The sequence below is a fragment of the Schistocerca piceifrons genome, chromosome 7 (assembly GCF_021461385.2).
Source record: "Schistocerca piceifrons isolate TAMUIC-IGC-003096 chromosome 7, iqSchPice1.1, whole genome shotgun sequence".
NCBI classification, from domain to species: domain Eukaryota; kingdom Metazoa; phylum Arthropoda; class Insecta; order Orthoptera; family Acrididae; genus Schistocerca; species Schistocerca piceifrons.
This window is the reverse complement of record NC_060144.1, coordinates 174,675,115-174,689,287: the sequence shown is the minus strand read 5'-3', so window position 1 is coordinate 174,689,287 and position 14,173 is coordinate 174,675,115. Positions and strand designations below refer to the sequence as shown.

At 42.0% G+C, this 14,173-nt stretch overlaps 1 protein-coding gene across 2 annotated transcripts in view; it reads left to right on the top strand.

Annotated features, from left to right (window-relative positions):
* LOC124805206 (putative mediator of RNA polymerase II transcription subunit 26) overlaps positions 1-14,173 on the top strand; it is a 289,089-nt gene that overhangs the window by 146,787 nt on the left and 128,129 nt on the right. For both annotated transcript variants that reach the window (XM_047265702.1, XM_047265703.1), the window contains one exon: positions 8,404-8,538. In XM_047265702.1, the coding sequence (XP_047121658.1) occupies positions 8,404-8,538 (135 nt within the window). The remainder of the gene's footprint in view (positions 1-8,403; positions 8,539-14,173) is intronic.

Below are 14,173 nucleotides of genomic sequence, written 5' to 3'. Positions count from 1 at the left end.
TCAAGAAGAGCAAATTGGGAAAATATTTTTACTTTGAAAGTGACTAGAGATGTTGTAGATTATCTGGGCAGCTCACCATAGTGAGGAAGAATATTTGGTGTATCAGTAGAGGAAATTCAAGAGTATTCAATAAAAGGCTTTAGACACAAATCTGAGTTGCGAGATTCTGAGGGTTGGGAAAGACCTGCTGCAGTTCAGTAGCTGTTTCAGGGACTTGATAGAAAATTGAAGTGAAGTGTGATTCATTACAAATTCAAACAGTCACAGCTGTTGACATGTAAAAGCTGAAAAAAGTCAAAATGAAACTATGGAAACTCCAGGTAGGAATATCAACAATGAAGGAAAAGACAGAGTGCTACCTACACACAAAACTCAACATTCGCAAGCACACGCAAGCAAGCATACCTCATGCACACGTGACTGTCAACTCCAGCATCTTGGACCGGAATGCTGGGGTTGGCGGTTGCGTGTGCATGTGAATGTTGTGTGTGTGTGTGTGTGTGTGTGTGTGTGTGTGTGTGTGTGTGTGTGTGGGCGGGCGCGTGCGCGTTTTAATTGTGCCTGTCTGCAACTTGACATGTCTTCTTTCCAGTAAGTAGCTATCTGTCTTTTCCTTCATTGTTACAAGTCCAAATGATAGTTACAAGAGAAATGTAAGAAACATTCAGTTAACTCAAAATTAAAATTTTCCCAACTGATCTGACAAAATATCCTAAGAAGTGTTGATTAACTTAGTCAGTACAATGATCAGAATCATTTACTTATTCTCAGTAACCATAGTTACTTCGAAACAGAAGATGACAGAGAGGTGGCTGGAATATTGAATGCAGTCTCCCAAAATAGTAGTGTATCCCTCAAGTAGGTTTACTTGTAAGTAAAATTTCTAGTGGGATGGTTTAAACAGGGAACCCACAGCATGACAGATAACTACGCTAACCACTACAACACCCTGCTTGCATCATGGTTAGTAGCATTGTTCTCTCTTTTGCGCAACCAGCTGTTTCAGAAGTTTTCGCTACAGCATCCTTGATTTAGATCTTTTCAATGGTCCTTCATCTCCCATTGCTAGCAGAGCCTCACCATGAGGAGCATCAAAAGTAGCCCTTCTCATCAAAGCTTTGTGATTATCGAAGAGATCTTTGATTTCCATGAATGAGAAGGCCCCATTGTCGATCTGAACCTCAGGACTGCTTTGGGGCTTCATATGGAGGGCAAAGGCAACATCTCTGCAGTTTTGTATCCTTGACGTCATGTATGATGATGTCTGACAAGTAACAAAGGATATGTTGTGGCACAAAGTAGTGCTTTAGTGACTTTTCCAGTAGTTACACTTTGCGCACTGCCATAAAAATCAATACCGTCTCCCTTGCTGTATCTCACTAGGCAGTGCTTGGCGTTACAGCTTTCTTGGTCCTTCTCCTGGGCTTCCTGAGACTGTAGGCGAAACATCTGCCATGCTTCTTCTGTCCTGGTAATGAGGTATTTCATGTAGTCATCCTGAGTTTCATCTGACTGAAATGGAAACATTGTATCCATCGTCATTTCGATCTCACTGCTGTTGAGCTGGAATAACAATGTGAATCCTGTAGTGTATTGCTTTGCTGTAGTGTATGCAAAAGTAATGGTGGGCAATATTTTATCCTCATCTCTCTGTTTGACGTCAGCATACGTCGAGAGCGTATCTGCCAATGTCTTATTAAAGTATTATGTAAAGCCATTTGTCTGTGGCATGTTGGCAGTTGTCATCCTGTGGGTGATGTTGCAATATGAAGTTATACCAGCCTGGACTGGAAAACTTTTCCATAGTCAAAGATCATCACACAGGGTGCTTTAAATTAAAAACTGATATTTCTACAAGGAGCTTGGCAATTTTTGGAGCTTCTGCAGTCGGCAAAGCTTTGGTGACAGCAAAGCAGGTGAAATAGCCAGTGCAGATTATTATCCATAAATTCCCATTTGTTGACTTTGTAAACTCCCTCAAGAGGTTGATTCCAGTACAATGGAATGGTGCAGCTGCAGGAGAATTGGTATCAAATGCTTGAGAGGTGGTCGTGGCAAGTATTCCATCATTGTCATTCTTTACAGTGCCTCACATAGTGTCTAATGGATCGATAGAGACATAGCCAGTGATACATTCATCTCATTCTGCCTAGAGCCTTCTCAAATCTCAGGTGACCGGATTTGGAACATTGTGAAAATACTTGAGGATAGCTGGCTGTAGATGAGCTGGGTTGATGAGCAACCATTCCCACCCTTTTTGGATCATAATCGCATTTATTAATTGGAATTCTCATTTGGTTGGCTCCTTCTTCAAATCTTCTACAGTTTTCAGCAGTAGTAGCTCTTCCGTCTGTTCGCAGTAATGTAATTCGTTGCAGCGATGGCAGATATTTCCTCCACGTAGCTATGTTCTGTCACAGGATTCCCTGAAATATCCCTGAAGACTATGTTAGCACTTCCGTAAGGATATGGAAAGATATTTCATGCATGTCATCCCAGGAAATTTTGTCCTATGCCTGCAGTAGTTCTTGCAAGGGATATGCCTTGATACAAGTTCTCCAAGAATCGCCCATAGTATGAGCATATTTTGAGAAAAATTCTCACATCATGATGTATGTCTTGAACAGGATGGACTCAATTGCCAAGATTTTTATATCTTGGGTGGCAAAGAAGCACTTTTTTGTGTTTGGGTAGAGGCCTGCAGTTTGAACAAACTTCTACATGGTGGTTAAGTGATTTAAAGGTTCTTCAAAAGTGTTCAGAAAAATGATTTAGGGTGTTGAAGTCGGTTGTTGGTCATATGTTTGGAGGTGGCTAAAGCATTACACAGTCCAAATGGGATAACTTTAAACTCATAGAGGCCGTCGCACGAAGGTAATTACTTCTCAGTCAGCTTAATCAACCTCAGTTTGTCAGTAGCCTGTCTGTTTGTCCATAGTTGACAAATGCTTTACTCCTTTCAGCAGTCTAGGGTGTCACCAGTGTGTGGCAATGGGTAGACATATTTTTTCATGATCTTGTTCAGGCACTGGAAATTGGTGCAGAAGTGCCAAATGTCATACTTCTTCCTCACAAGGACCACAGGAGAGGACCAAGAAATCTTTCAGGGTTCAGTGATGTCATCTCACAGTATGTTCTTCACTTCCTCCTGAATTATCTGTCATTCTGTTATTTGAGTGCAGGCTCATTGATATTCCAAGTGTTCAGTGTTTTACTATGGGTTGCTTGGTCTTTTCTCCACTCTGAAATTGAAAGCATCCAAAGATTGATGCAGAATGGCTCCAGCGTTGTCCTCAGTCAGGCCATATACTATTGGCCGTTCAATAGTAGTTTATGCACGTGTGCTGTATACAGTGGTAGTGGAGCATGCTTCTTACTCGGTGACTCTAAGCTAACTGCTCGTGCACATACCTTGAGTTGTGGCAGCTTGTGACAGTCAGTGAGCCAAAGTTCTCCTTGATCACATACAGTGCTTATGATTGCTGCTGGCATATAGATTTCGCTTACGAGCCTGGGTAGCTTTTTGCAACCAATAAAAGCTTCATAGTTCAACCGACATCTCCATTGATAACTGAAACTCGTGAGATAACATCATCTTCAAAAGCAAAAAACCATCAGAGAAGTTTTTGTTTCATGCGTATTGTAGAAGCTTTCTCAGTCTGAAGTTTCGTGTACATAATGACTACAAACATTCTCTTAAAACAACGAAGTTGAAGAGTTGTGTTTTGTCAGTGATTGGTGATCGTTGTTGCGTAGCAATACATGTTCATATCCAGACATATTTCTCATTTTTGACATTCAGCACAGTCACTTTTGTATGAGGGAAAATAATTTGTTACATTCCGTCCTGGATTTTCCATTGTTGGAAAATGATTTTCTTTAGATGGTGACGATAACATTCAACAATACAAAAAACTAGTCCTTGAGTCAACTAGCACCCGTACAGGTTTGCCATCGATGATGATATTAATGAGATTTCCTGTCATCTTGGTAACCTTGGTAACTTTCATCCATGGGGGATTTTCATTAGTGGCATCCTCACCTACATAGATGTTCACTTCGCTCAGTTTTCCTGAATTCAGATGCTATATGAGTGGCTGGCTGGTAACCCATATGTCAGTTAGGAAGGGCCAAGACTTGTGGGGGAATGACCTCACTCAGGGTATGGTGACTGGAATTGTCCAATGTGTTGACTGGCATGAATGGGACTGTTGTAATGATTGTTGTTCAACACTCGTCGTCTTTCTTAGCAGTTGCTTACAACATGTCGGGGCATCTACAGTGAAAATGGACAGGTACGTTGTTCTGAATCCTCCAAATGCTGTTGTGCTGTGGGGTGTTACACTACTTGGTGGAGGACTTTGTTGTACCTGCGTTGGTTGCTCACTCGTAATTTTTTTGTGGTGGTGGCACAAGTCTCAGTTGACATGAGTCCATTCCTCATGGCACTTTTGTCTAGTGGTGGAGAATGGTGCTGAAGATCAATACACCTATTTTTCAAAGTTCTCTATAACCTCTTGATAAATGGGGAGATGCTCATGACTGCTAGCTCTTGTGTACTTAGTCCAACAGTTTTGGCTGCCATAAAATGCTGTATCTCTTCTCTTGCAATCTGGTGAATCAGAGAGGCGAGCTGATGGTGGTCTTCCACAACTGCCACAGGGACCACATTTGAGAACTGATAATATGTCTTTCATCTGACTTTTCTCTTGCATTTCCAGAGTTGCTACTTGAGTGATTCTTCTGTTATGACATCCTTTACAAGAAGAGCATGTCTTCTTGTGACTCCTTTCATCAACTGTGAAATTTTGTGGCATCTGTCATATTCAGATTCACAACACTGGTAGCAGTTACTTCTGTAAAATATCTGGGAGTATGCGTGCAGAACAATTTGAAGTGGAATGATCATATAAAATTAATTGTTGCTAAGGCGGGTACCAGGTTGAGATTCATTGGGAGAGTCCTTAGAAAATGTAGTCCATCGACAAAGGAGGTGGCGTACAAAACACTAGTTCGACCTATACTTGAGTATTGCTCATCAGTGTGAGATCCGTACCAGATCGGGTTGACGGAGGAGATAGAGAAGATCCAAAGAAGAGCGGCGCGTTTCGTCACAGGGTTATTTGGTAACCGTGATAGCGTTACGGAGATGTTTAACAAACTCAAGTGGCAGACTCTGCAAGAGAGGCGCTCTGCATCGCGGTGTAGCTTGCTCGCTAGGTTTCGAGAGGGTGCGTTTCTGGCTGAGGTATCGAATATATTGCTTCCCCCTACTTATACCTCCCAAGGAGGTCACGAATGTAAAATTAGAGAGATTAGAGCGCGCACGGTGGCTTTCAGACAGTCGTTCTTCCCGCGAAACATACGCAACTGGAACAGGAAAGTGAGGTAATGACAGTGGCACGTAAAGTGCCCTCCGCCACACACCGTTGGGTGGCTTGCGGAGTATAAATGTAGATGTAGATGTAGATTGCAAAGTGCCAATACATTCTGTATGTACACTATGCGATCAAAAGTATCCAGACACTCCCAAAAACATACGTTTTTCATATTAGGTGCATTGTGCTCCACCTCTTGCCGGGTATTCCATATCAGCGACCTCAGTAGTCATTAGATATTGTGAGAGAGCAAAATGGGTCGCTCCGCAGAACTCAAGGACTTCTAACGTGGACAGGTGATTGGTTGTCACTTGTGTCATGTGTCTGCACGCGAGATTTCCACACTCCTAAACATCCCTAGGTCCACTGTTTCTGAAGTGGAAACGTGAAGGGACATGTACAGCACAAAAGCGTACAGGCCGACCTTGTCTGTTGACTGACACAGAGCACCGACAGTTGAAGAGGGTCGTAATGTGTAATAGGCAGACATGTGTCCATACCATCACACAGGAATTCCAAACTGCATCAAGATCCTCTGCAAGTACTATAGAAGTTAGGCGTGAGGTGAGAAAACTTGGATTTCATGGTCCAGTGGCTGCTCATAAGCCACACATCATGCCAGTAAATTCCAAACGATGTCTTGCTTGGTGTAAGGAGCGTAAATATTGGACGACTGAACATTGGAAAAACATTGTGTAGATTTACTAATCACAGTATACAATGTGGGAATCTGATGGCAGGGTGTGGGTATGGCGAATGCCTGGTGAAAGTCACCTCCCAGTGTGTGTAGTGCCAACAGTAAAATTCGGAGGCGGTGATGTTATCATGTGGTCGTGTTTTACATGGAGGGGGCTTGGACCCCATGTTGTTTGGCATGGCACTATCACTGTACAGGCCTACGTTGATGTTTTAAGCACCTTCTTGCTTCCCACTCTTGAAGAGCAATTCAGGGACGGCGATTGAATCTTTCATCAAGATTGAGCATGTGTTCATAATTTACAGCCTGTGGTGGAGTGATTATATGACAAAAACACCCCTGTAATGGACTGGCCTGCACAGAGTCCTGACCTGAATCCTATTCAACACCTTCGGGAAATGCCGACTTCATGCCAAGCCTCCCTGACTGACATCGATACCTTTCCTCAGTGCAGCACTCCGAGAAGAATAGGCTGCCATTCCCCAAGACCCCTTCCAGCTCCTGATTGAACGTATGCCTGCAAGAGTAAAAGCTGTCATCAAGGCTAAGGGTGGGCCAACACCATATTGAATTCCAGCATTACCGATGGAGGGCACCATGAACTTGTAAGTCATTTTCAGCCAGGTATCCAGATACTTTTGATCACATAGCATATAACTGTGTTGTTTCACAATGCTGTGATCCTGTGACTAGTGTCTGTGGAAAACACTGATGTATGTTTGATATGTAGCTGACGTGCTGCTGGCTTGGAATCTATTGGTCTCGTTGAGTATACGGACCTTTGTAACAATGAACCACCCATATTCAAGTGTCTAGCCATTTAGATGACAGCTTTTACAGTGTCTAGTTGGTGATCTAGATGTTTTGAGGTGCCTGGCATCTTTATCTAACAATGTGATGTCATAATCACATTAGACTGCAAATCCGTAAGCAGGGTTGTCAATGAAATGCAACACTTTCAGCAATGAAAGCACATTTATTATCCACACCAACATACAGCCAGAACAGAAATGAACTCCTGGATGGAACATACTGCTATTTATATAACTTCTGAAAAATGCAGTTCATGCATGTCTTAGAGTGAGAGGGCTTAAGGACAAGTGCATCGTCAAGTTACACTTGTATAGCCCCCAAATCACTACCAAATTGGATATAATTTGATGGCTTCAAAGCCTTTGAGATGTTATTAGTCACTGTAGCATCTGCCAATACTGCAGAGCAAACCGTACATGGAGCTGTCAATCATGGATTCTGTCCAGTTTCTTGGCTATGCCTGAAGATGAAGATGAAATGGTGGGTTGTTTCAGCTGCACAGTTTCACCAGCTACAGATAACAATATTCTTTAGCAGATAGGTGACATTAAAGTTAAGTTCCTTTGGTAGACTGAAGAGTTTCATTCAGTAATTTTAGTAACTGTGCAGTGCTGCAAGGCGGGTTAGGTATGGACTGTTTGCAGAGAACTGTGCAAAATTTTATGTAGTTTGTGTTAAGTGTCATCATTGTAAAGAACAAAGGAAAATAGTTGTATCATATTCTGTGACTTGACAAGTCACTTAATTTACATACTAAGATGGATATATGCGGAAGATTTTTTGTAGGAGCTCTCAATTGCTGAGAGTTAACAGTCCTAAAGCAGAGACACCATATAACATCACCTTGGAATACTGTCAGTATATTTTCCTGAGTGGTAAACCTGGCTTGTTTTCTTTCTCCCTCAAGCTGTTGGGAAGAGAAGCAGTGCCTTTATATAAGTTTCTCCGACAATACTAATAGCCCCTTCTCATATAGGAAGTGCATAAGGTAAGAGTTTTAAAATTCTGCTTAATGTATAACCATGTTAAGGATAAAATTTTAATGTGTGTTTTAAGCTGGTTGGCTCTTTTGTGCACCTGGTAGTAAACAAATTTTATATTCTGTATTTTAATGTCTGTGCATTTGTTAACATTAGTTGCAATGTTTCCTCATTTGCTAGTTCGGTGCACTTTACTTTATTGGTAAGGATATATGTAATTCATCTTGATAAACTAATTTTTATTTTGTGCTTAACTGTGAGTGTTCTGTCTAATTGGTGAAGCCATCTGCATTAGTGTACAACAGATCATTGTTGTAATAATGTTCTTAGTGCAATTATTTTGTTCCAAGTTATTGGTATCTATTTGTCCATCTGTGTATTTAATGTACAGCTAATGTAACTAGAGAGAGAGACTTGGAAAGAAAAGCTGTGGCTTTTTTATTTTTGAAGAGGATGTAGTAGGGTGTTGTGTACTTGTTTCCTTCAGTTGAACTAACAATTGATGCAACATTCTGTGGAATTCTTTGTTGTCCAGGTCACTATCCCAGGCTTGCCAGCACCCATCTCCCTCTCACTCAACGTTTCAACACCATCTGCTCAATCAGGCAGTGTAATAGTTACAACCCTTCCAGTTACTACAGCAACTGCTACATGTACCTCAATCACAACTGTAAGTTGGTCTACAATTTAATGCTTTTAGTTTAATTGTAGTGTAATGGCAGAGTTGGGAATAATTCGTAATGCATCAGCACGTGGTGCAAAATAGTGAATTTATTGTGAGTGGAATCAAATTTATATATTACATTTACTACGCGGATAAAAAATTTCTTTGTTTGGTTGCACCTATGTAGTTCATTCCATGTCAAATCAATTGAGCTCTCTCACCCACTATCTAAGATTTGAATGAAATTTAATTCATGTGTTCTCTTTACAGAGATTAGTAAACATACTGAATGTTAACATACATGTCTCTCCATTTTCATCAGTTGTCATATTTCAGAGTTTGGAAGAGTGACTCTTTTTAACATCATGATAGTGCAAAATGACAGTTGATAACATTTTGGGAATACATTAAAAATTTTGTTGTTATTGTACGATGTGTGAAATTTGATGATTTTATTCTCTGAAGCATAAGGATTGTAAACAATTATTTAAGATTTTCAATAAATTCCCCAAGGCAAAAAAGAAGGGTTTTTTGTGCCTTTATATTATTTTTCCTGCTGTGTTAGAAGTTTTAGGTCAGTTTTTATTCATTCATCCTACATAATCTGTTATTGTTCAAAACATAGTAAAATCAATTAATAAATAATATTTTGCTTAAAAACCATGGACCAATGTCAATAAGAATGGTTCATGAGTGAGCAGGTAGGAATAGATGATTTCACAGGTCCTATACCATATGTTTACAACAGAACTGAAATTTAAGTAATTAAACATACAAAACAAACAGCAGTTATAAAACAAAGTTCAAACAATAATGGACCCTCTGATTTATTAATTTTTTTAACCTTGTTGTACAATGTTAAAGTAATTTAAAACAGGGATATTCTGTTTTAAGTAGTACGTGTATGTGGCTTTGAAGATTGATATGTTCTTGCCGTTGATGTGTTAAGTGGGTCAACAACAGCAAGCCATGAATAATTGGCACTGGTCAAATCTCCTGTTGTGTAGTCAGTGGAATGGTGGTGATGATCCTGAAGTATGCTTAAATTGAGCAATAACATCGTGTTCTGCTGTATTTACTTCAGTGATGATCCCATAGTATACTTACAAGCTGCATATATAAATGGAATCAAATTTTCTTCTATCACAAGGAATGTCACTTATCATTTAAAATTGGTCCTTGAAACTTTGTTAATAGACTTTCTCTGGATAGTTTACATCTTTCTTCAAGAGTCCACCAGTTTAGTTTCTTCAGTATCTCTGTCACACTTTCTCTGTGGCAATACCCTTATAGTGTTTCGTAATATTCTTATGTTATCAGTTAATCAGAAATTTGAAAAGTACTGCTTGCTAAAACTATTTCAGTGATGCTGGTGTACTCAGCAACTGAATTTGTCCTTTCTTCTTAGTTCAGTGTGAATTATTTCTTAGGTAACCAGCCACTTAATTATTAATTCAAATGTTTGAAGAATAACAGCACAAATTTTATGTTTCCATATTGTAGCCTATACTTGAAGCGTTGTTTTGGGGAAAATGGTTTTGAGGATTATCCAATTTCTTTTATGTAATTTTAAACGTAATGCTGAACCATATTTGTTACAAAATAAACAAAAATCTTTTAAGCACACTTTTTTGCTGCCTTTAGAATATTTAAAGATATTGGGTATTTTTTACAATCCTTGTGCTTTAGACTGCATAACCAGCAATTTCCCATAGTATGGATGAGGAATAATAAAAAAAATTAACTTATTTTCCAAGTGTTATCAAGCGTCATCTTCCTCTCTGTGGTGGTAAAAATGTCAACTTCCAAACTTCTTATATGTTAGAATGAAAACAGATGAAAATGAAAATGCCTAAATTTGGTATGGTGATTTATCTCTGTAGTGTGGTTAAATAAGCCAAGTTTCTTGATGACCCTTCCTTTATCTATCTATCTATCTATCTATCTATCGACATGGGATGATCCATGTGACAAGTAAGTAGAAAAAGTCACGTATGTGAAATGTTAAGGTATTACCATCTGAACTCGCATAAAATGGAATGATGACCTAAATCTAAATTTTTGAAGAGCAGAACTCTTGTTACGATTCATATTGAAGAGTCTTCAGGAATCTACCTTTTGACTTATTACTAATCTGGACAGTGCACTACGTCCTGTTTTTTCTTTTGAGAAGACTACATTTTTAGAGGTAATCTGGTATATCTGCGAGATACACCATTACTGCTACCATAAAGTCTACTTAATTTATCAATATTAGAAAATGAAAGTTGCTACTGTGTAGCAGATAGGCACATAGAAAAGACTGTCACAAATAGAGCTTTTTCCCAGTAAGACCTTCATCACAAATACACAAATAGATGACTCTCTCTCACTCTCAAGCAAATGCAACTCTCACTAACGTCTGCTGTCTTAGGCAACTGAAACGACACTGCGAGCAGCATCAGTGCATGATGGAAGTGGCGACTGGGTGGGGGTAAGGAAGAGGCTGGGGCAGAGTAAGTTCCAGGTAATAGGTTGAAGGTGCTGGCTTACGAGAGCAGAGATTCTCTCAGTGGGAGCACAGTAATCAGTCACAATGGGGCGTCATGCATGGTTAGGTTTATGGACTTTAGGAAGCATGTAGAAGGTAGGAGTGTGGAGAGTGGTAGGGGTGAGCAGAGAGATGGACTCCAGGGAGAGGCTTTGGGATGGGTCTAAAGACTTGTGAAGTGACTGGAGATCCTTCTGGATTTCTGGAATGGGGTCACTGTGGCAAGGTTTGTGGGTGGAAGTATCTGACAGCTGGCGGAGTCCTTCAGTCAGGTAATCCTCTTGGTCCAAAAACTCAGTGATGGAGCCTTTCCAGAGGTAGGATTGTAAGGTCAAGATCAGTTTTTAGATGGTGGACTGAGATTCTTTCTGTGGATGTAAAGTTAGTTTGCATGTTCAGGGATTTGGGGAATGATGGGGGTGATTGCCTGAGCTGCAACCTTCCCAAATTGCCGATTGGTCCCTCCGTCAGGTGTTAGGGAGGTGTGACCTGTCACCTAAGACGGGTTTGCCCCTTGTTAAGGGGCCCCCCACTTGGAAGGAATGCACCATTGGAGACGCTGGTAGTCATAGGGGATGAGTCAGTCATCCTCCCCATTGACGTCGACAAAACGTAAACGTAATGAGGCTAATGATTCGAAGATCCTTTCCGCTGCTCTGCGGTTCCTTGTGGTCACACGTACAGAAGACGGTCAGTCCTTTGCCATGGTCAATCCGTTTATTATCCAGAAAGGTGTTGATACAATTGCTGGCCCTATGAAATCCTGCTCTTAGATGGCATCTGATTCTCAAATGCAAGAACTGTTTGCTGCCTCGCTTCTCCACGGCTACCCTGTTTGTGTGAAGGCACATAGAACTTTGAATTCTTCCTGTTGTGTAATTTACACCTGGCTGCTTGATGGTCTAACCAAGGCTGAAATACAATCTTACCTCTCTGATCAGTGTGTCATTGTCGTCCATCGTGTAATGAAAATGATCGATTCCTCCTTGGTGCCCACCCGCACTCTTTTCCTCACCTTTGATAGGGTGGTGCTGCTGTCCAAGATCAAAGCAGGCTACGAAATTATCACAGTCCGACTGTACATTCCGAATCCAATGCACTGCTGCCAGGGTCATTGTTTCAAGCATACTCGAACATCTTGTCGACACCCAGCCAAATATGTAACCTGTGGCAGGGATGCACACGAGGGCAAATGCCCTCCTCCTTCTCCCCGCTGTATCAAATGCAGTGGCGGCCCTCTGGTTTGTCCCGTGTATCTTACTGAGCGGGCTGTCCAAGAGATCTAGGTAAAGGAAAAGGTTCCTTACTCAGTTGTTCACATGTTACTGGCTAGTCGCAAACCCTGTGTTCTCCCGTCGGGCATCTAAAGTTTTGTTGTTATTACCTGTTGCTCCATGAAGGACATGGCCATGCAGACATGTGACCACAAATTCGGCTCTGAGGTTGTGAAATCGGCCAGTGTCAAGGTAGCGTCACTGTCCCCCTGTCCCGTTGTGCAACAAACCGTCAAACTCTTTCCTCAAGGGGCAAAGCCACTCACTACACAACCAGCAGGCAGGGAAATACAGGAGTACTCTCATGAAGACTTCCTCCGTCCCTCCAGCCAAAAATTACCCAAGTCTTCCTCTAACCAGAAGGGCTCGAAGAAGTCCACTAAAGACAAACAGTCTTCTCCTTCACCAACTCGAAGATCCTGCTCAATGGTTCGCCTCTTGGCTCCTTAGCCCGATCGGCCTCTGTCTCGCTGGTGCGCACCATTTGACTGTTTTTCAGTGTTGGACTCTACAGACCGACCGCACAAGCACACTGATGCTTCTGCGGACCCCATGAAGCAAGCAGGATCCTGCTGCTTCTGTACCCTGTAGTAGCAACTCTACACCGGCTGTCACTCGGCAGCCACTGAGTTGACACCCTACGTCTCTTCGTCCTCATGACTGTCCTCCAGTGGAATGTTCGCGGCCTTCGGTCTCACATTGCAGCATCCCCTTGGACTCTGCCTTCAGGAAACGAAATTGTGCCTTCACGACCGCTTTGAGCTTTCACATTACTTACCTTCCCCCTGAGGTCGGCATTCCATCTCTTGGGGGCGTCATGCTGCTCATAAGGGATGACCTTCATAGTCAACCCATCTCCCTGACTACATGTTTTCAAGCTGTTGCAGTTCGCCTTTTCCTTCCCTGCCTGACTTTTTCCCTCTGTACCATATATGTCCCTCCGTCATTCGCTGTCGCCAGGGCAGACTTTCTTCAGCTTCCTCCCCCACCCCACCCTGTTTTTGCTACTCAGTGACTTCAGTGCACATCATCCCCTTTGGGGTTCTCCCAAGACATGTCAGAGAGGTGCCCTCTTGGCTGACCTTCTTAACCTCTTCTGCCTTAACACGGGAGCACCCATTTTCCTTTCCGACTCCTTGCTCACCTATTCCCATTTGGACCTATCCTTTTGCACTGACCAGCTTGCCCATCGTCTTGAGTGGTCCGTTCTTTCTGATGCCTACTTGAGCGACCATTTCCCGTGTGCCCTCAGTCTGCTGACTGCTATCCCTTCCACATGCATGCCCAAATAGCAGCTTACTTAGGCTGACTGGCAGCATTACTCCTCTCTTGCGACCTTCAAAGAATGTTTCCCCAGTTATGATGACCATGTGGATTATCTCATCAATGTTATCCTTACTGCTGCAGAACGTTCCATTCCTCACAATTCCTCTTTACCACATTGTGTCCCAGTCACTTGGTGGACTGAGGCATGCCGCGATGCATCTTGCGCAGAGTTGTGCTCTCCGCGTTTTTAATCACCACCCTATGCTGGAAAACTGCATTCATTATAAAAAGATGCGTGCAAAGTGTTGTCGTTGAGTTCTTCGGGATAGCAAAAGAACTAGCTGGATTTCGTTCACTAGTTCCTTTAACAGTTCCACACCTTCCTCTGTCATGTGGCGGACAGCTCTATGGAACCAAGATCCATTGCCCAATTTCTGGCTTGACAGTAGCTGATGATGTCATTGTCGACCTTATTGCTATCTCCAACCTTGGGCCACCATTCTGCGGAAGTTTCGAGCTCTTCCCACTATCACCCTTCCTTCATCCATCGGAAACGAGTGGAGGAGGGTCA